Genomic DNA, 22,270 nt, shown 5'->3' with positions numbered 1-22,270 from the left:
CCTTCTCAAGTCCTACATATGGAGTCTACCTATTTCCGCTTATTTGCTAAGCAACCTAGTTATGATCACCTTCGTATTTTTGGTTGTGTATGCTTTGTTCATTTACCTCCTCATGAGCCACATAAATTATCTGCTCAATCTGTTCGATGTGCTTTCTTGGGATATAATATGTGTCAAAAGGGATTTGTTTGCTATGATCCTACATTACATCATACACGTATTTCTAGGAATGTTATTTTCTTTGAAAATCAACATTTATTTCCTGTATCCCCTTCTACTGTGTCATCCTCTTCTACTGTGGTCCTCCCCTCCTTTGAGCAGCAGTTCTCAGATCTTCATCCACTCAGTTCTCGCTTTCAACCAGGTATTGTGTATACAAGACGCTCACGCCCACAGTCTCTTTCAGTGGCTCACCCAATATCTGATCCTACCACGCTCTAGATTCAGTCAGTTGCAGTACCTCCAGCACTTTCAGTATGTCGCTCTTCTCGAGTGTCTATACCTCCAAATAGGTATGGATTTCCCTCTTCCAGTTCTGGCAATTCTATCTCAACCCTTACTGCTGCATTGTCCAATTTTGATATTCCCACATGCTACTCACATGCTGCCAAGCATGATTGTTGGCGATAAGCTATGCAGAAAGAAATTGCTGCTCTAGAGGCCAATCACACTTGGGACATTGAGCCCTGTCCTCCCACTATTGTTGCTCTGGGTTGCAAATGGGTTTACTCAATCAAGGTCTGATCTGATGGAAGTTTGGATCGTTACAAAGCTCGGCTTGTTGCACTTGGGAATAATCAGGAATATGGTGTCAATTATGAAGAGACCTTTGCTCCTGTGGCTAAAATGACTACTGTTCGTACGATTCTAGCTGTTGCTGCTTCCAGTGATTGGCTACTACATCAGATGGATGTAAAAAATGCTTTTCTTCATGGGGATCTTAAAGAGTGTATTTATATGAAGCCACCCCCGCCCTCTCCGACTTCACATGTGTGTAAGCTTCGTCGCTCTTTTTATGGTCTCAAACAAGCTCCGAGGGCCTGGTTTGATAAATTCCACACCACTTTATTACAATTTTCATTCAAGCAGAGCAAGTATGACAATTCCCTGTTTCTTCGGAAATCAGACATGGGTATTGTTGTTCTTTTGGTTTATGTTGATGATATTGTGATCACTGGTTCCGATTCTGCTTTACTTGGTCAACTCAAAACTCATCTCTCCGAGTCCTTTCATATGAAAGATCTTGGGTCTCTCACATATTTTCTTGGTCTTGAGGTGCATCATAGTCCCTCTGGTATTTCCCTCAATCAACATAAGTATGCAAGTGACTTGGTGGCTATAGCTGGTCTACAAGGGCTACTTCTGTTGATGCTCCCATGGAATTAAATGTCAAGCTTCGCAAAGAGGAGAGCGACTTACTTGCTGATCCCAGTTTATACAGGAAGTTGGTGGGTAGCCTTGTCTATCTCACCATTACTAGACCGGACATTTCTTTTGCTGTACAGCAAGTCAGCCAGTTCCTTCAGACTCCTTGTCATCTTCATTTGGTTGCTGTCCGTAAGATCATACGCTATATTCAAGGCACTTATACTCGTGGCTTGTTCTACCCTGCAGGCAATTCTACCCGCCTTGCTGCTTATAGTGATGCTGATTGGGCTGGTTGTGCGGATACCCGTCGCTCCATCACTGGTTGGTGTGTGTTCTTAGGTGATGCATTGATATCTTGGAAAAGTAAGAAGCAAGACAGAGTCTCTAAGTCATCTACGGAATCTGAGTACCGGGCGATGTCTCTTGCTTGTTCTGAAATCATTTGGCTTCGAGGTTTGCTTACGGAGTTAGATTTTTCTGAGACCGATCCTACACCTCTACATGCCGATAATACAAGTGCTATTCAGATCACGGCCAATCTTGTCTATCATGAGCGCACAAAGCATATTGAAGTGGACTGTCACTCTATTCGTGAAGCCTTTGAAGCTCGTGTTATCACTCTTCCACATATTTCTACTAACTTACAAGTTGCTGATATCTTCATCAAGGCTCTCCCTCGTCATCGACATTGCTTGCTAAGTAGCAAATTGATGCTTGTTGATCAACCTGCATCAATTTGAGGGGGGCTGTCAAAGGACAACTTGCTGTCCACACTTCTTCTTTCCTTATTTTAGCCCACACTTCTTTCCTTATTTTAGCCTACAATTGTTTCCTTATTTCTCCATTTTATTATTTTGTACAATTAGCATACATTATTTGATAGATTATAGTTTACATGTATAGGGCTAGAATCATGCGGGAATTTATTTGCTTTTATTTGCTTTTCATGTATAGCATCCTTGTAAAGTCTATATATAATATACAAAACTCAAGGCCAAAGTATTCGGCCATTCACACAATATTTTGACATGTGTTTCATTCAATCATGTTGCACTAGATTATGTGCAATACTAATTGCACATTTATTATCGTAGTAAAGTCTCATTGGATCATCCCATTTAATCTTCAAATCTTCCAAAATGATCTTCAACCATAGTAGTTCACAAACTCCTTGAGCCATTGTACGAAATTCTACTTCTACATTGGACCTTGCCACTAAACTTTGTTTCTCACTTCTTCATGCTACCAAATTCCCACCAAAAAAGGTACAATACTCAATGGTTGATTTTCTGTCAATCACAAATCTAATATAATATGCATTTGTATATGCTTCAAGTACTAGTACTAAGTTTGGTTTAAATAGGATGTCATTTCTTAAAGATCCCTTAAGGTACTCTAACACTTGGTCAGCAACTTGCAAATGAATCTCTTTTGGACTATGCATGAACTGGCTACTCACACTCATAGCATATGCTATATTCGATCATGTGTGAGAAAGGTAAATGAGTCTTCCTACCAAGCACTGATACAAAACTCTATTGACCACAACATCTTCCTCAATCTCTCCAAGTTTAAGATTAGGATCTATTGGTGTACTTATTGGTTTATACACCAACTTCCCTGTTTCATTAAGAAGGCCAGTTACATATTTTTGCTGATAAATAAAAATTCTCTGCTTAGAATGTGCAACTTCAATTTCTAGGAAGTATTTCAACCTTCCAAACTTTTTAATCTCAAACTCCTTGGTCAAGCATCGCCTCAAAGTCTATCTCTCATTTTCATCATTTCCTGTCACAATGATGTCGTCTACATATATCAAAAAAGTTATGACTTCCCCTGAATCTGAATGTTTGATGAACAACATATTATCTCATTGACTTTGTCTGTATCCCATGTTTTTCATCACTTTAGCAAACCTTTAAAACCACGCCCCTGGTAACTATTTTAGCTCATATAGAGCTTTTTTTAGTTTATACACTTTTTGAGTGGCTAGATCACTTCCAAATCCAACAAGAACTTCCATATAAATCTCTTCTTTCAAATCTCTATTTAGAAATGCATTTTTGACATCAAACTGTTGTAAATCCCAGCTATAATTTGCCACCAATGATAACAAAACTCTGACTATGTTCATCTTGGAAACAGAGTAAATGTCCCTAGATAATTCATGTCATATGTCTAAGTATATCCTTTAGCCACCAATCTCACCTTCCACCTCTCTAATGTCTCATCTACTATATACTTAACAATATAGACCCACTAGTCTTTTTCCTACAGACAAATCTACCAACTCCCAAGTTTTGTTTTACTCCAAGGCCTTCATTTCCGCATTCATGGTTTGTCTCCAATTTTCATTAGATAAAGTTTTGAATAAAGTAGTAGGAATATGAACATTGTTTAAACTTGTAAGAAAACTCTTATGGGATGGAGACAATGTTTCGAATGGCACAACATGGGAAAGTGGATACAAGGGACGTTTAGTGCATTCCCTCATTCCCTTCTCGATGGTAATAGGTAGGTTTTGGTCTATTGAGTATTTTAGATTGAAGTTCTAACTCGGTTTGTAAGGGAGGATGAAAGACTATTACCTCATTTCCAAAAGTCGATTCGGATTCTTGGACTTGTATAAGTCGAAAAACTGCAACTTTCTTCCTTGAATACACTTTGCCAATCATTTTATTCTCAAGAGTAGGCTCAATGGATAACTCGGGTGACTCAAATTCAAAGGAGGGTACAGATGTTGGATTAAACACTTTAAAAGGGTTAATATGATCAATGAGAGATATAGATACTGGATCAAACATTTTAGGAGTAAAAAAAGGATCAATGAAACAAGAATCTCGATCCTTTAGCTTCCTCAATGGAATTCTCCCCCTGAAGATAAGGAGTGGGAAAATAAGACTCACTTTCATTGAAAGTAACATCAGTTGAGACAAAAAAAAACAAAAATAAAAATTAGATGATAGATGGTAACACTTATATCCCTTTTGAGTTAACGAATATCCCACAAAAATACATTTGATTGCTCTTAGGTCCAATTTTCCCCTGTTTGAAACCTAAGACTTTGGAAAGTAATCGGTTTATGAGATGTGCAGTGGTTAGGACGGCTTCCCCCCAATATGATTTAGGCACACGTTTTTAAAGCAAAAAAACTCATGTTGTATCAAGGAGGTGACCATTTTTTCTCTCAACAATTCCATTTTGTTGTTCGATGTTTACACATGATGACTCATGAATCATACCTTCATGATGAAAGTATGGAGTTTGAAATAATCTCTGGCATTGTCCAATCGAAACCTCTTGATAGCAACACTAAACTGGTTTTTTATCATGTTATGAAAACTTGGGAGAATAAAACTCACATAAGATTTATGTTTAAGTAAAAAGATCCAAGAGGCCTTAGTACAATCATCAATGAAGAACACAAACCAGTGAGCCTTAGATATATTTAAGACTAGAGAATGACCCCGAATATCACTACGAATTAAATGGAAAGGCTCTGAACTCCTTTTATTACTGATTGAAAAGGTTAAATACTTGTGTTTGGCTAGTTCACATACCTCACTGTGAAAGCTCTCAACATGTAATTTCCAAAACATAGAAGGAAACAAGATCTTAAGGGTTCTAAACGATCGATGTCCAAACCTACGATGAAGCCAAATTTTTTTTCTTAAAATGCTCAAAAAGAAGATATACGGATGATTTGCTTGGTGTCTCAAGGTAATCAAACACATTTCGTTCCTTAGCAAGTCCAATCATCTTTCCCCAAATGTTGGTCTTAAAATACATAATGAGTAGGGTAAAAAATCACATTGCAACCCAAATCTTATGCAAGTTTTTATATAGAGACAAGATTAGTAGACAACTTTGGAACATGAAAAACATTTCTAAGTGTGAGTATAGGACTAATTTGGATGTCTCCTACACCTACGATAGTGATTAATGAACCATCGATTGTGACTATTTTCCTACTGCTTGGACAAGAGTTATAGTTGTTAAATTGGCATGATGAATGAGTCAAATGATCTATGGCACCTGAATCTATAACCCATGAGTTGGCAAAGATTTCATTCGAGACTTTTAATCCAATGGGAATATGAGACTTACTTAAAAATGCTAATGAGTAGATACTTGAAGGTTTCTCAAGATTTCCCAACAAAATTCTCAATTTTTCAATCTTCTCCTGATTGAATCTACTTGGTTTTAAGGATTTTTCTTCAACTAGTCAAATAGAAGACAAGTGTGTTTGTCCAATATCCTTCTAATTGCCCTCCATTGTAAATAATTGTCATTCCTTCAGATTGAGTAGTGGTTTCTAATGCCTTTTACCTTCTTTTTTTTTTTTCATTTTTCTTTTCATTTTTTATTTTTTATTTTTTTTGCTTTAAGAAATAAAAACAAACTTTCAAAAAACTCTCTTTTTAAAATTATAAAAGAAACTTAAGGGTTTAAATAACACGTTGAGTCATGTTATAACCTAATGGACAGTGGTCTTTAGTTTTCTTCGCGATGAGTTTGCAATCTCTGATTGTATCACTCTCTGGTTGTATTGGCAGTGCAAAGATGACAATGGCCTCTAATTGCTTTCATGATGGGTTTGCAATAACTGTCACAAGGATGGCGATGAAGATGGCTGAAGTGATCTCAATGAAGATGGCATGAAGGCAAGGCAAGGTGGAGACAACAATGCAAGGGCAAGACGACTACGACACTAGGGCGAGACGTCTAGCAAGGTTGAGTGCAACAACGCAATCTCTTATTAAGGCTTAGATAATAGTGTGAGAGTTTTCACTAGTGTCGATGTGGGATAACGACGGTCGCAACACTGTCTTTGGAGGTCTAGCACTCTCAGCAATCATGGAAGTGCATCGAAGGTCCAACACTCTTGATTTCCAATGATATCTATAATGCAAGGAACACCTATAGTAGTCGGTTGCTCTTCATGATATACGTTTGCACTAGCGACAAGAGCAAAAGATGGAGAAATCTTAGCTTGTAGCAATAACAAGAAAGAGATTCAATGTGAGGCGAAGACATCACATGCAAGGCTCGTTGTCACTAGTAAAGACAACAACAATGGTGTGATTCAGACGGAAGGAAAATTCCTAAGGTCGACAATGAAGGTTGACTATGATTTCCAACTCAACAATGAAGGCCAAAAGAAAAAATTCTTCTCTTCCCAGATTTACGATCCTAAGGCTCTAATACCATGTAGAATGAAGAAAAACTCGAAGGTAAGAAAATAAATTTATTCTTTAATCTCAATTTGTACATACCCACATATTTATACAAATATTCCTAGCACAAAAAATAGAAATTTTCCTAACCTAATTCTATCAAACCCCCTTGATTACGAGATTGTCCTAATCTTCTCCTTAATTACAAAAATATACAGCAATAATCTTTCCTAATTACATTCTTCCACAAAAACAATTCTAGGAAAGCCACAGCCAAGGGATCCTCCCTATACCACCTATCTTTCCAAAACCTCACCCTCTTGCCATTTCCTACCTTAAAACCAACCTTCTTGTTGAACTCTTTCCACCCACTTCAAATCACCTTCCAAAGGCCCACCCCATATCCTTCCCTTGAAGCTTTAGAACATCATCCCCCCTCTTCCTCTCCATACTTCCTTACAATCACTTGTTTCCAAAGAAGCTCATTCTTATAAGCAAATCTCCAACACCATTTCCCAAGAAGGGCTTTATTCAAAGAAGATAACTTTCTAACACCCATAACCCCTATCCTTTTTATCTAAGGCAACTATTGACCTTCACTAGGTAAGGCCTTCTTTTGAACTCTCCTCCCCTACAAAGGAAGTCCCTTTGAAGTTTCTCCAATTTAAGACTCACCTTATAAGGGATTACAAATAATTTTTCCCATTTCAAGAAATTTTTACCATTTAGTGGATATGTTGCCTAAATATTCTTCAACTTTTCTATCAATGATGAGTTTGTGTTTTCTATCACCATTACTTTGGGATTAGATTCTTAAACGATTTCAAACATTATAACTTTTTGTTTTAAATGGATATCAAGTAAACAAACAAAATGTATACATTAGGTTTTCAATAGAAATGTTGAAGTGAAGGGACAACAATAAAAGAGTAAAAGAAAAAGTCAAGTAGGATCAGCATAGAAGGGCAAGAAAGAAGCTTGAAGGGCGAAGGCATAAAGCCATAGAGAAGAAAAAAAAAAAGATTCCTAATGAGCATAGTGCTCTAATACCATGTGAAGAAATCAGAATATTTCATCTCTCCAAAGTGTTACAACCCCAAGCAATATATAGTACATTTAGTAGTTTACAAGCGCACAATTCTAGGCTAGAAAAATAAAAGTAGATTCTATCCTATCTAGAATATTAAATCCCTATAATTCAAGGTTTATTTCTATCCTAATTTGAATCCTTAAAAATTAGGGATTATTTCACCACTAAAATAGCTTAATCTATGTTAATAATATATACAATTACACGTAATGCTCTATTATGGGAAATCAGGTTTTTCACAATATGTAATTTGACAATTATTTTTTCCTGAAGTTCTATTAAAAGCTCTTCTAAGGGGGAGACATGCACTTTCTTAAAGGTGGTGTATAATTAAGTTGGAAATGAATGGCATGATCTATGAGAATATGAAGAGGGAGGTAACTAAATTGTGACAAAATGTCTACTTTTTCACATCTCTCAACATGTTAATTGCCAAGGAGTTCATTTGAGTTACTTTTATCATCATTTTACAATATTAGAGTGCAATTTGTCAAGGAAAGGGCAGTAATCCTTAAGATTTGACCAGGAGCTGAAGCAACTAAAGTGTTCAGTGAATTATTGTGGGTTAGGAAGGGCACATGGGGGAACCAACCTGATTTAGATGAAGCTTTGAATTTGTTGTGGAATGTAAGGGGGGCAAATGATTGTGAGAAGAGAAAGATGATAAAGGTTGTTATTAAATCTCAAAAGACAAATTTAGTTTGACTACAGGAAACCAAAATCTAAGAGATGACCAATCGGATTGTGCAAAGTCATAGGGTGGGGGGATGTTTAGAATGGGGGGGTTGTGAACTCGAGGGAAGCGGCGGGCGGGCAGGCGAGGGGGGTGGTGGTTGTGGTGTTTTTGGACAACAGGGTGTTATGGCTGTTGGAGCTGGAAGTGGGGAATTTTCAGTTTCTTGTTGTTTTAAGAACTGTGAGGGCGGCTTTTGTTGGAGTTTTACACGGGTTTATAGACCCACATTGAAATTTGATAGGGACAGATTTTGGAGTGAGTCGGAGACCATCAAAGGAATGTGGAGTGACCCCTGGTGTGTGGCAAGTGATTTCAACATGATTAGATTCCCCTTGAAGCATAATAGAGGAGGCAAATTACCCTCAACCATGAAGAGATTTTCAGAGGTGATAGAGGATTTAGAATTGAGGGACTTGCCTCTTCAAGGAGATCTTTTCACTTAGAGCGGCGTCTTAAATAATCGAAGATAGGGTGCGGTTATTGGAATCGAAGGATGGAAATTTCACGATAAAGTCTCTTTACAAAGCCTTAGAGCCGGACTCATTAGTTTTTTCCCCAATGAAGATAATCCGGAACTCTTGTGTGCAGCCAAAAGTAAGCTTCCTTGATTGAGAAGCTTTGCAAGAAAAAGTTCTAACTTTGGACCAAATTCAAAAGAGGGGTTGGGCTTTAACAAATAGATGTTATTTTTTGCTAAGCGCATGAGGAATCCATTGACCATCTTCTCCTCCATTGCGAAAAGACGAGATGTGTAGAAGTTGTTCTTTACTTTGTTTGGAGTGTTTTGGGTGTTTCCTTCCTCAGTTAGGGAATCTTGGGTTAGAATGGGTCTTTTGTGGGTAAAAAGTGTAGAACAGTTTGGAAAGCGGGTTCTTTATGCTTATTTTGGTCAGTTTGGAAGGCAAGGAATAGAATTGTCTTTAAAGACGGTGTGTTGTCCATCCAAAGGCTGAAAGCTTCTTTTGTTTACTTACTTTGGTTGGAGACTAAATTGTTTATAAAAGTTGGTCCTTCAACGTTAATTGATTTCATTGATTGGGTGGGTTCCTGTTGAGGGAGGGGTTGTTTTTTGTAATTCTTGTTGGACAGTTTTTTGTTTCAGCTGTAAGGGGTTGAATGTCTCTTACCTGTACATCTTGGGCTGCTAATTTAGCGCTTCTTTGTAATATAATACTTATCAAAAAAATCATTAGAGTGCAATTGGTCTCTCAGTTTTCTGAAGCTTAATGTCAATGGCTTTTCCTTCAGCAATTTGGGACAGGTAAGCATTAGCAAACTCACTCATATGGGTGTGATTATTCGATCTTTAGTGAAACTGCTTTCCGTACTTGAGGGTCTCAGCATCGCAAGAGATTTGAGTGTCACCAATTTACTGGTTAGGGGAGATTCATAGGGAGGGGGTCTTCGAGATTCAACCATTTTATGCAGAGGATAGTGGATCTTGGTGGGGAATTTGCATGCTCCTTCCCATGAAAGCTTAAATTGGCAAATCAGGAAGCCTTTAGGTTGGCCAAGAGGGGAGCCAGTTCTGTAGATGACTTTATTGGAGATTTCATGCACACTTGAGCAGGATAACCCAAAGGTTGTCTATTGCTAGGATTTGTGGATTCTACTTGAGTTTTGGCATTTCCTACTTCCAGGACTGGTGTGTTCTACTTGAGTTTTGGCCTTTCCTACTGCTAGGACTTGCCTGCTCTACTTGAGTTTTGGTATTTTCCACAGCCAGGTATATATATTCCTTCTAGGAAGGATTTCTCACCCTATGTTATTTTGTAAAAGTTCTTCCTTTTATCTATACAATGTAAGCACAGGTGCTTATCAAAACAATATGTCAAAGACTATAAAAAGTTAAATTAACCTTAAAAGCAATGAGTAAAACTAACAGAACATAATCAAAGATCACCTTCCATATATCTCCCATGCAGTGGCCCAGAGAAGGTATGAAGAACCCAATAATTGCAATACAGATCCAGGAATTGAATTTGGCTGTGCACAGAAATTGAAAGCATTGGAATTGGCTCCAGATGCATTCTCTAGAGACAAAACTAATGAGCCCATTGGTTTTTGTAAATTCTTAAGCCATGCTGTACTGAAGGCACCATCAGTTATCATTATAGAACTGTCAGTGCCAAATTCACTAATCAAATGAGAACTCAGCCGCAGTTCCTATAACAATACAACAAAAAACACAAAAAGCACTGATAGTTAAACATCAAATTTATGAGGATGCTATGTTGAACAATATGGATAGTAAAAGCTCTTCACAAGAGATTTCACATTACCTTGCAAACATTAACTGGGCATGTCTTAAGCTTCATGGAAGCTTTGGGACCAAATGACAGCAACGGTCTTTGCACATGCTGCACAAGGTTATACAATAAATTGATTTTTTTTAATAATAATTTCAACCTTCTCCAAGGAAAAATTATGATATTCTCACAATGTTACGAACAAAAGACAAAAGAAACAGAACTTCAGTATTGTGTTTTCATATTAGATTTTTTTTTTCTTTTTTTGGATAGGCAATGAACTAAAGGCACATAACAGAAGGGGACGCAATACTAGCACACGGGAGGTATACAAGGCACACCAAATCAAAGAAAGAGAGAAACAAACAAAGACTCCACCTACTAATATTTCCATATCAGAGTTGATAATATTAATGCTGCATTAATGGCTAAGCTGCAGCAATAGTTCATACCATTTGAAATAGACCTATTTTCCTCAAGATCAGAATTGCATGCCATATAACAGAATGACTGCAGTCACCAGGAAAAGAAATAATAATAGGGGTTCATTAAAAGAACAAAAAGTTTACAGTAATTCATATTCTTACTGTTAAATCAAATTTAGCCATTGCAAGACGATTTGAAGCCATTAATCGTTTTAACTTTAAACTATCTGCTCTCTTCAAAGACCTTCTCAGAAGCACAAACAACTGTTGCTGTATGGACAATGAAGTTCCTATACTGGTCACAGGTCCATATGATGATCCAAGAATCCCAGTTGTGCTTGAGATGCCAATTGCAGACAGTAGGTTGCAGATAGCTGCTAAAGTGTAGGCAAGACAAGTATCATTACTTTGCTGCACAAAGAAAACACCTCTAATAAACACCAATCAAAAGGTTAAAATATATTAACCTCTTAATAAAACATAGAAAAAATCAAGAGGCTTCTTAAACAAGTCAATGAGATAATAACATGTATGGTTCAAGATAAATGTTTTTCCTTTTTTTCTTTTTTTTTTTCTGGAACAGAAAAACCATCTTCATTTATAATAAAAAAATAAATATAAGAAGGACAAGCAATCCTTTAAGGATGTACAAAAAATGTTATGAAGTAACCAAGTGTCAAGCTCCATAAGGGGTAAGAAATACAAAGAAGATAAATATAGCCCACTCAAGGGAAAAGAAAGTCTCCAAAAAAGGAGGTCAAATGCTTAGCTCCTTGTTTGGCTAACTGACCTACAACTTGGTTGCCTGAACGGGGAACCCAAGAGAGGGGGCAACCCAGCTAGTTGACAACATATATGAAATTTACACAAACAACCAAGTTGTAATGTTTGAGATGGGACATAGGGGTTTGATTAAGGACAATACACTTCATATTCTTCCTTTTTTTTTTTTCTTTTTTTTTTTTTGTTTGAGAAGAGAACTGCTCCTTTTAATATTAAAGAAATGACTAGGGAGAAAGACATCCCTCCTTGAGAAGCTAGAACATAACAGGTGACAGACAAAATTACATCCAACCTCAAAACAAAACAAAAGGTCAGGAAGGGTAAAACTCAAGCTTGAACCAGCCCATCTTTTTGTCAAACCATCCACCTTTACATTGCCCCAACTATGAATCAATTGGAAATTCACATGCATGGAGATGGCATGTCTTCAAACATGAGCATACCTCCAACACTACCTCATGCTTTTGCACCAATAAAAAATGGAACAAAAATAAAGTAACCAGAAGATCACTAGAATGAACAATCTGATTTTTGCCAGGGAATAAGTGACTGGAATGGCTTCAACACATTAAAATATGTTAGATTTTCACAGGCATTATTGTTGAAAACAACTAGTGAAAGTTAATCCTAGACTTTCATTAAGGCGTCAAAGAGCCTACTCCTTAGGAAGTTGACATTTGATGATGACAGGAGATTCAGCAGTAGCCACTGTTGTTACAGGCAAAGAGATGTCTGAAGGAACATCCATTGGCTGAAGAGGATTCCTACATTTGCACTTGCAGAACTTTGAATGACTCAACAGCAACACTGAATTGTCATATTAGTTGAAGTACATTATATCATCAAGTTGGTCCTCATATTTGTTTGGCTAAAACTCCACAATTTCAACACATAATAAACAAAAAATGGACCAATTTGTTTCCCATTCTAGAGAAAATTTGTCTTGCATTACTAGTAATTCAGACATTGCACCCCAATTTTCAGGTTTTGAAGAAACAAAGTAGTCCAATCATCAATCTTCTTCTTAATATGAATTTGCACGCATGTGATCTATCAGTTTGGCGAAAGAGTATTTGTATGCAACTTATAACAGTTCGAAAAGCTTACCTGTTGAGAAACACGAACTGCTTCAGTTAAAACCTGAAAATTGTCAAGCAGAATAAGTGTCAAAAAATACGCAAAATGAGAGGATAATAGACTTTGAAGAATTTCTGAATTCCTTTATTGATTTTTTAGGTACACACCATACACATATATATACACAAATGACTGAATAAGAAAATATCAATCTAGCTTGATTCTCTCCTAAAATTAGGAAACTGAATCATCCTAAATGATCTCTCCTTTTTTATTCCTAAAATACTTTCCTAAATTAAAAACCTAACTTTGAATGCCAAATTTCAACACTCCCCCTCAAGCTGGAGAATATATATCATATAATCCCAGCTTGCAAGTTAAGTCTTCGAAGTTAGGCCTAGGTAAAGCTTTGGTGAGGATGTCTGCGGTTTCGTGCTTGGTAGGAACATAGTTCAATTGAACCGTCTCACCAGTCACCTTCTCTGTGATGAAGTGTCTGTCAATCTCAACAAGCTTGGTCCTGTCATGATGCACAGGGTTCTTTGCTATGCTTATAGCTGTCTGATTATCACACATCATCAGAAATGGAGATGAACTCGTTTGTCCCAGTTCACTAAGAACCCTTTTTATCCAAATCCCTTCACAGATTCCCTGTGCAAGAGCTCTGTACTCAGCTTCTGCACTACTTCTGGCTACAACTGATTGCTTCTTACTCCTCCAGGTAACAAGATTTCCCCAGACAAAAGAACAATATCCAGAAGTGGACCGCCTGTCAATGATGTTTCCTGCCCAATCCGCATCTGAGTATACTTCAGTGTCACGGTTCTCTGTCTTTCTGAAGAATAGACCTTTCCCTGGTGTCTTTTTTAAATATCTAAGAATCCTGTAGACTGCTTCCATGTGTTCCTCAGTGGGGCTGTGCATGAATTGACTTACAGCACTCACTGCAAAGCCAATATCTGGCCGAGTGTGTGAGAGATAAATCAAACGCCCGACGAGCCGCTGATATCTCCCCCTGTCAACCGGTGTACTTTCTTTCTCGATACCAAGTTTCTTCTGACTATCCATAGGAGTATCAATTGGTTTGCATCCAAGCATACCGGTCTCCTTAAGAAGATCGAGTATGTATTTTCTTTGAGAGACTACAATTCCCTTCCTTGATCTAGCCACTTCCATACCAAGGAAATATTTCAAATTTCCAAGGTCTTTAACTTCAAACTCTTCTGACAAATACTTCTTCAAATTCTGTAATTCCTCCATATCATTCCCAGATAGAATAATATCATCAACATAGACTATCAATATGGCCATTTTCCCGGCATGAGACTTCTTGATAAATAGAGTATGATCAGCCTGACCTTGTTTGTAGCCCAGCTTCAGGACTGCTTTTGTGAATCTATCAAACCAGGCTCGGGGAGATTGTTTAAGGCCGTACAAGGATTTTTGAAGTTTGCAAACCTGATTCTTTGCCATACTTCCTTCGAAACCAGGTGGTATTTCCATGTAGACTTCCTCTTCTAGGTCACCATTTAGAAACGCATTTTTTATGTCCAGTTGTTGCAAGCACCAATCTTGATTGACAGCCAATGAGAGAAGAATCCTGATAGTGTTCAGTTTTGCAACAGGAGCAAAAGTCTCCTGATAGTCTATCCCATAGGATTGTGTAAACCCTCTAGCTACCAAACGAGCCTTGAATCTCTCGACTGATCCATCTGCTTTGTATTTTATGGTGAAAATCCACTTGCACCCCACGGGCCTCTTCCCAACCGGCAAATCTGTGATAGTCCACGTCCCATTCTTCTCAAGTGCATCAATCTCATCTTGTACTGCCTTCTTCCATTCTGAAATTTTGAATGCCTCTTGTATTGTGTTAGGAACTTGAGTATCATCAAGAGAAGTAGCAAATGCTCTGTAAGATGGTGATAGCCCTTCATATGTAACATAATTCCCAATTGGATGATCTGTACATCTCCTAACACCCTTCCTCAATGCAATCGGCAGAGTAGAATCATCAATGCTGGGAATTAACACCTCTCCAGCCCTATCCTCACCTATGTTCTCTTCAGGAAGACTTGAATTGGAGTCAATATAATGGTCACATGTTGACTGTGATCTGTGCTCTAATTCCTGTCTTTTCCTCCTCCTTATGTAAACTTGTAAGTTCTCATTAGCAAGTTGTGGGGCTATAGGTTGAATAGGCATGGGAGACTGGATGGTCACAGGAGAAGGAACATTTGTGTGCTGGGCTGGCTGGACTGATGACGGCATGGGTGTGGACAACTCAGTGGGCGCGAATTGGGAAGGATTTGGTGACTCTGAGTGAAAAGAAGGTACACCCTCAAGAAGAGACTCCCAAACTTGATGTTCATTCATGCTCTCCCCCTGAACATGAGATTTGGGATAGAAGAAGACATGTTCAAAGAAAGAGACGTCCATGGTGGTGTAAAATCTTTTGTTGGTTGGAGAATAGCATTTGTACCCTTTTTGGGTTGGAGAATACCCTAGGAAAATGCACTTATTCGCTCGAGGAGCAAATTTGCTACGATTTTGAGGATACACATGAACGAATGCCGTGCAACCAAATACTTTGAGTGGTATATCAGAAGAGGCTGCACGGGTGTGAGGGAATTGTTTTAAGAAAAGTTGACGTGGGGATTGAAAGGTAAGCACTCTGGATGGCATACGGTTAATCAAATAAGTAGCTGTGAGAATAGCTTCCCCCCAGAAATAGTTTGGAACATTAGAGGAAAACATAAGGCACAGGGCAACCTCCAAGAGATGTCTATTTTTGCGTTCAGCCACCCCATTTTGTTGTGGGGTGTCAACGCAAGAACTTATGTGGATAATGTCGTGATTTTGAAGATAAGTACTGAGACTACTAGTAAAGTATTCCTTTGCATTATCTGACTTGAGGACTTGAATTTTGGAATTGAATTGATTTTGAACCATAAGATTGAAGGTTTGAAAAATGTGCCCGACCTCTGACTTTTCTTTCATAAGAAAAACCCATGTTACCCGTGTATGATCATCAACGAATGTCACAAACCATCGAGTGCCAGAAATATTTTTTATCCGGGAGGGACCCCACACATCACTATGTACTAGAGAGAAAACAATCGAAGGTTTGTATGGGATTTGAGGATATACTGTTCGAGTATGTTTTGCAAACTGACAAATTTCACAGTGATAAGATGCTGGATTTTTATTGATAAATAATTTGGGAAACAATTTTGCAAGGTAAACAAAGCTAGGATGACCAAGGCGATAGTGTAACATTATAATCTCACTATCTTTATTGACCTTAGAATTTGACACAGAATTGAAAGACTCTAACATACTCTGAGACTGTACGCAACTTGCTTGAGAGACTTGGTTTGAGAATTGGCCACATGAGAGGAGGTAGAGCCCGGAACACAGTTTAGCACTGCCAATCATCTTCCCCGATTTCAAGTCCTGAAAAACACACGAGTTTGGATAAAATTTAGTAACACATTGGAGATCACGGGCCAATTTGCTAATGGACAAAAGATTACAATCCAAGTTTGGAACATGGAGGACAGAGTCAAGATATAAGTCTTTAGTAAGTTTTATAAAACCTGTCCCGGCAATTTTTGACTTTGAACCATCAACAATATGGACGGATGAATGACCATTACTTGGCTTGTAATTTTGAAGAATAGCAGCATCTCCTGTCATGTGATCAGAAGCACCTGTGTCCACTATCTACGGCTTCATTCCTCCTCGATTAGCAGTGAAGGCTACACCGGTAGTACTACCACTGCCAACTTGGCTTAATAGTTTCTGTAGCATCTCCATCTGCTCTTTGTTGAATGGACTCGGCTCGGGAACAGATGTGCTCTCAGAGTTTGCAGCCACGTGTGCTCTGCCATCTCTGTCAAACCGTGGCTTTGGTTTCCAATCAGCCGGTTTGCCATGAAGCTTCCAACAAGTCTCCTTATAATGGCCTGGTTTCTTACAATAATCACACCAAGGCCTATCTCGTTTCTGACGATCTCCACCACTACTATTAAATGACCGAGCAGCAAGGGCAGAGGCATCCAATGTTGGGCCAGGTTGCTCTTTGGATCCCATCATCACTTTCTTTCTACTTTTTTCACGCCTAACCTCTGAAAAAGCCTCCCTGAGAGTTGGCAGGGGTTTAATGCCCATGATTCGGCCTCTAACATCATCCAATTCCCTGTTTAGTCCTAGGAAAAACTTGAACAGTCTCTTTTGTTCCACAATTTTCCTGTATGTTGCTGCATCATCAGAACATTTCCATGAGTGAGTTTCGAATAAGTCAAGGTGCTGCCAATACCTTGTGAGTGTGTTGTAATACTGAGTAACTGTCTGCTCTCCTTGGCGGAAGTCATGTAGGGCTGATTCAACCTGAAAAAGTTCTGAAGTATTTTCAGAACTTGAGTAAGTTTCTTTGGCTGTATCCCATATGTCCTTTGCAGTCCCAAACAGCAAGAAATTTTCACCTATGTCATTGTTCATGGAATTGATAAGTCATGACATGATCATGCTATTTTCAATCTTCCACTTCCTGAAACCCGGTTCTATAGTTTCTGGCATGGTTGCTTCTCCAGTGAGGTACTCATCCTTTCCTTTACCGCAAATGAACAGCAACACAGATTGTGACCACTGTAAATAGTTATGGCCATTTAATTTGGGTCCTGTGATGAGAATAGGAGAGGAATCACTGCCACCAAGGTTTGGAATTTCAGATCTGCCCCCTGATTCTGGTGACGTGACGCTGGATACTTGTGATGATGTCATTCCGTATTTTGTCATGGACCGAAAAGGTAGAAAAACACTTCCCAAGGCACGTGCAGGGATTAGAGTTGAGAAAAAATAGCCGGAGGACGTCGAAAAAACTGATCGGAGGGCCTGCGGAGGCAAAAGAACCCCAAAAGAGGCACGTGCGGGGCTCGGATGGCAGAAACAGGTACGAAGGGTGGCTGGTCGGCGTCAGGCGAGCCTGGAGTAAGAGGCGCATCGCCGGAAAGTGGCTCACGCGCCGACGCGTGAGATGCAGTCGCCGGCCGGAAAAACACGCGTGGGCGACGCGTGGATGGTTTTCTGGCTCCGGTGCTTTGGGAAAAGTTGGAGATCTCCTCCAGGCGCTCATTGCGGTGTGAAAAAAACCGTCGCCGGAAAAGTCGCCGACGGTGAATGTTTTCTGACGACGATTCGACCGACAGGAAAGCATTTTCTCCCTTGGCTCTGAGAACAAGGACTGATGACCGGAATAAGAGATGGCCAGAGAGAGAGATGGTCGGATTGAGAGATGGCCAGAGAGATTTGGCCGGAATGAATGATGGCCTGAATAAGAGGTGGCCAGAAGGGATTAGGGTTTCAGAAAACTAGCTCTGATACCATGAAGAATTTCTAAATTCCTTTATTGATTTTTTAGGTACACACCATACACATATATATACACAAATGACTGAATAAGAAAATATCAATCTAGCTTGATTCTCTCCTAAAATTAGGAAACTGAATCATCCCAAATGATCTCTCATTTTTTATTCCTAAAATACTTTCCTAAATTAAAAACCTAACTTTGAATGTCAAATTTCAACAGACTTGAAAGAAATGTGGTCAAAATTAGTGGAGTAAAAGAGGGAGGGAACAACCCTCCACATGCTTACCTCTAAAGCCTGCTTAGGATGCCCAAAGTGAAAATGCATCATTCCCAAACATAACAAAGCAATCTCATATCTTCCAAAACTATTGCTAGCAAATGAAGTAGGTTGAACAAAATCAAATCCTTCTGCCCCTGCACTTTTGTGCCATCACATCTTAGATTAGTTCGTTTACTACAATAATTTTCCTGCCCAATATTTAACTTTTTTTATAGGCTGCCCAATATTTAACTTTAATCAAAATATAACTTCTCAAAAATAAAATGATATGGATATAAGATAAAGTGCATACAAAACATAAAATAAAAAATGATAATGATAATGATAATTAATTAATTAACTTAATGACCTATTCTTGATGAAATATTAGAAGTTAAAACAATACACCACCATCAATCATTGATTGAAAGGAAGGCCTTGGGTTGGAAAGTAAGCTAAACTCGAAGGTCGCAACAATGAGGAAAAGACAATGACACTTACCATCTGAGAAATGAATCAGCTGATAAATTCCAAACTCTTCGAACACATGAATCAGTTGATAAAATCTCCTAGTGCAACCAACTTGACCTCTCAACAAATGACCATGTAGCTTCCACCATATCTTCTTAATATGTCATTTCTTACCATAAAAAATACACTTCAATTTTCCATTCTTATAAATGAGCTTGTATGACCAATGTTGTAAAGGTAGGAGGCAGCCTTGAGGAGTTTTGCCCAAATAAGGCAAAGTATAAGCCTCAAGGCGGAACAAGGTGTAAGCCACAACTCATAACCGAAAAAAAAAAAATCTTATTTGGCCAAGTTTTTGAGAACAATCCTAAAAAAGAATTTCTAAGAATAGTTCTCAATTGTTTTTGGAAACAAGATTTTGCTTAGAAACTCAAATATGGAAAACAAACAAAATTTTTCTTAGAAACTCAAATATGGAATACAATATTCTCTAGTTATTCTCCACATCAAATTAATCTTCCAAAATCCAACTTTCTTTTATTGCTCCATTAAATAGTCTTCAGCACCACTGTCACTATAGGATCCTCCAAGGAATCATCATGTTAATGTCCATCCATCCCTTGCAATGGTTTACTTTCTTTATCTAGCAATGATAAAATAATAATTATATATGATACCAACCACTACTGTTGTCAGCAACTCCTCTATTTCTTCTTCTCTATCTCTTTCTTTTTCTTCCCCCTCCCCTAAGAGTTAATGGAAGTCAGCTAAGCCCTTATTGTAAAAAGTGTAACCTAAGAACTAAGACTTAAAGAAATATAGATTGAAAGACTACAAAAGCAAACAATCCATTAAAACCTATTGAATATTAAGGCTTAAATTTTTTATGAAATATATATTCCAAAAGTCCACAAAAACCCAAAACTCATTAACAATGAATATTTGAGACCTAAGCATCAATAGTCTTAAGCTTGTATGACCTATAAAAAAAAAATAGTCTCAAGCTTGAATACCTCAACAAAATCAAGCTTAAGCCTCAAATTATCGAAGTGTAAACCCCTAAATTTGTCTTAATCCATTACAATGTAGGCCCATCAATCTCGACCTAGTTGAGGCTCATTTTCCCTAAGCCCATTCACTCTTGGCCCCTTGTACACCCATTCACGCTTGGCCCAATTTAGGCCCTCTTGCTCTAAGCTCCAACATTTTTATTTTTATTTTTATTTTCATTTTATTTTTATTGGTATTTTTTTATCTTTTTTTTTTTTTTGTATTTTACCTTTATTTTTATCCTCAATGTTGTCTTGAACTTTCAATTTGTATTTTTGCATTCAAGAGGGAAAAAAGATGATCAAAAGTTGAATTACAAAAGGGAAAGAAAGGGTGAATTTAGGATATTAAATTTTTATCGATGAAAGAAAAGGAAGGCTTTTTTACTTTTGGAGGTGATTAAAAGAATTTGAAAATAATTTAAAAAGGAAGGGGAAACATATTTTTATCAAAAACAAAAGATATATTAATTATGAAAAAATTACAAGAGAACCCACAAAATACACAATATGGATCAAAGTAAGGCTAAACACCTCCACTATACAAAGAAAATGGTACACAAAGGTTTAGGCTGCATAAGGATATACAAAGGTAACTCCTCTCATTGTTATCCACCCCATTTCAATTACAATAGAAGCCAACTAAGTTGAATAACATTGACTAAAACGCCTCTTAAGGCAATGGTACAAGAGGCTTACAAGGAAGAATAGAAGTGAAGTAGATCCCACAATATCTCTTCTGTTCTTCACTTTTCCTAAGCTGCACAATTCAAAGTGTAGTGAGACAAGTGATTTGCCAATGGGTCTAAGCTCTGATAAAACTAGCTAAACCTCTAAATAAGATGGTCATCATGTAACATATACTACAAGGCGAAATCCAATCCATCTTGGCTAGATTGAAAAGCTTGTGTAAAAGCCCCAATGTTAACGAGAAATGTAGAAAGAGATGGTCAATCTATTTTGTATTTCTTATGCATAAGATGCACCAATGAGGACTAAGGAACTTGCAAGGTCATTTCAACTATAGCATGTCACTGGTGTTTACCTTCTTGTGCATCACTAACCAAGTAAAAGTCTTAACCTTTGATGAGGCTTTTGATTTCTATAAAAATGTGGCTAGAAAGATCAAGATTGGATTTGAAAAATTGAAAAGACAAGAAAAAGGATTTTATTGAGAATAAACCTGAAAATGATAAAAACTAACCTCTTGAATCTACAGAAAATGGAGACAAGTGCACAGGAGTGAGTGAGAACATAAGTCTTTTGAAGTCTTCAATTTCTAGATCAGTGTGATTACAACAAAGGCTAAGGTTCCAAGAGAGTGAAGAGGAGTTAGCAAGGACAATTGATATAGTGAGATTTTTCACTATGGTAACTCTATAAAGACTTGGTAATTGTGAACACAATGGTTGATTTCCCCACCACAAGTCTTCCCATAAACAAATTCTGACATGTCACCCACCACAAAGCAAGTGTATGGAGAAAAGTCTTAAAAAACTTATGCAATGGTCTTCCAAGGACATCCATGTGACCATCTAACTAGAATGTTTGTGTCCCATCCATTAGGATATGTCTAATAAAGGCTCAAAATAACCCCATGCCAAAGTGAAGAAATTTCCCTAGGGAACCTCCAGAGCCACTTCCCTAACAAAGCATGATTTCTCATCGACAATCCCTAGAACTCCAAATTCCTTTGGCCAACACTATGTCCCAACTAATAAGATGTTCTTTTTTACCCTTCCCAATCCCCGACTAGAGAAAATCTCTTTACAATTTCTCAATCTTTAAAGCTACTAATGTTGGGATCTTGAAAAAAGATAAGAAATAGTTAGGGATATGAAACAAGCAACATGGGATTAAAGTTGTCCTCCCCCTAGGTCTTTTCTTAAAGACAAAAAGGACTTTAATTTAGAGCCATAGCTCATGGTATATGTGAGATGCTATGGATGAAAGACCAATTAAAGGGGTGGTTGCACTTTAATTCTATGGATTCAATGAAGCCTTTTTGTGATAACAAAGTTGCCAATAGCATTGCCAATAATCCTTGTTTAGCATAATCATATTAAACATGTCAAAGTCAATAAACATTTTATCAAGAACAAGTCGACAAAAGGATTAATCTATACTCCATGTGTGAAGAAAGAGAACGAGCTTACAAATGCTTTAACAAAAGAAGTGTAACAAAATTTTCATTTTTTTTTCTTGATAGGTAAAG

The 22,270-nt window shown here is 37.8% G+C and overlaps 1 protein-coding gene across 3 annotated transcripts in view; it reads right to left on the bottom strand.

Annotated features, from left to right (window-relative positions):
* The window catches only part of LOC117927538 (anaphase-promoting complex subunit 5-like), a 72,158-nt gene that overhangs the window by 24,544 nt on the left and 25,344 nt on the right, over window positions 1–22,270 (bottom strand). For 2 of the 3 annotated variants that reach the window (XM_034847093.1, XM_034847102.1), the window contains 5 exons: window positions 18,563–18,690; window positions 12,936–12,968; window positions 11,208–11,456; window positions 10,654–10,731; window positions 10,275–10,537 (listed from right to left, as the gene is read on the bottom strand). In XM_034847093.1, coding sequence (XP_034702984.1) covers window positions 10,275–10,537; window positions 10,654–10,731; window positions 11,208–11,456; window positions 12,936–12,968; window positions 18,563–18,690 — 751 coding nt within the window. Of the gene's footprint in view, window positions 1–10,274; window positions 10,538–10,653; window positions 10,732–11,207; window positions 11,457–12,935; window positions 12,969–18,562; window positions 18,696–22,270 lie in introns of all 3 variants that reach the window. The other variant, XM_034847086.1, reaches the window with a different exon arrangement.

This window comes from Vitis riparia, chromosome 2 (genome assembly GCF_004353265.1).
Source record: "Vitis riparia cultivar Riparia Gloire de Montpellier isolate 1030 chromosome 2, EGFV_Vit.rip_1.0, whole genome shotgun sequence".
NCBI classification, from domain to species: Eukaryota; Viridiplantae; Streptophyta; class Magnoliopsida; order Vitales; family Vitaceae; genus Vitis; species Vitis riparia.
The sequence above is the reverse complement of the archived record's forward strand: the minus strand, read 5'-3'. Positions and strand labels throughout refer to the sequence as shown.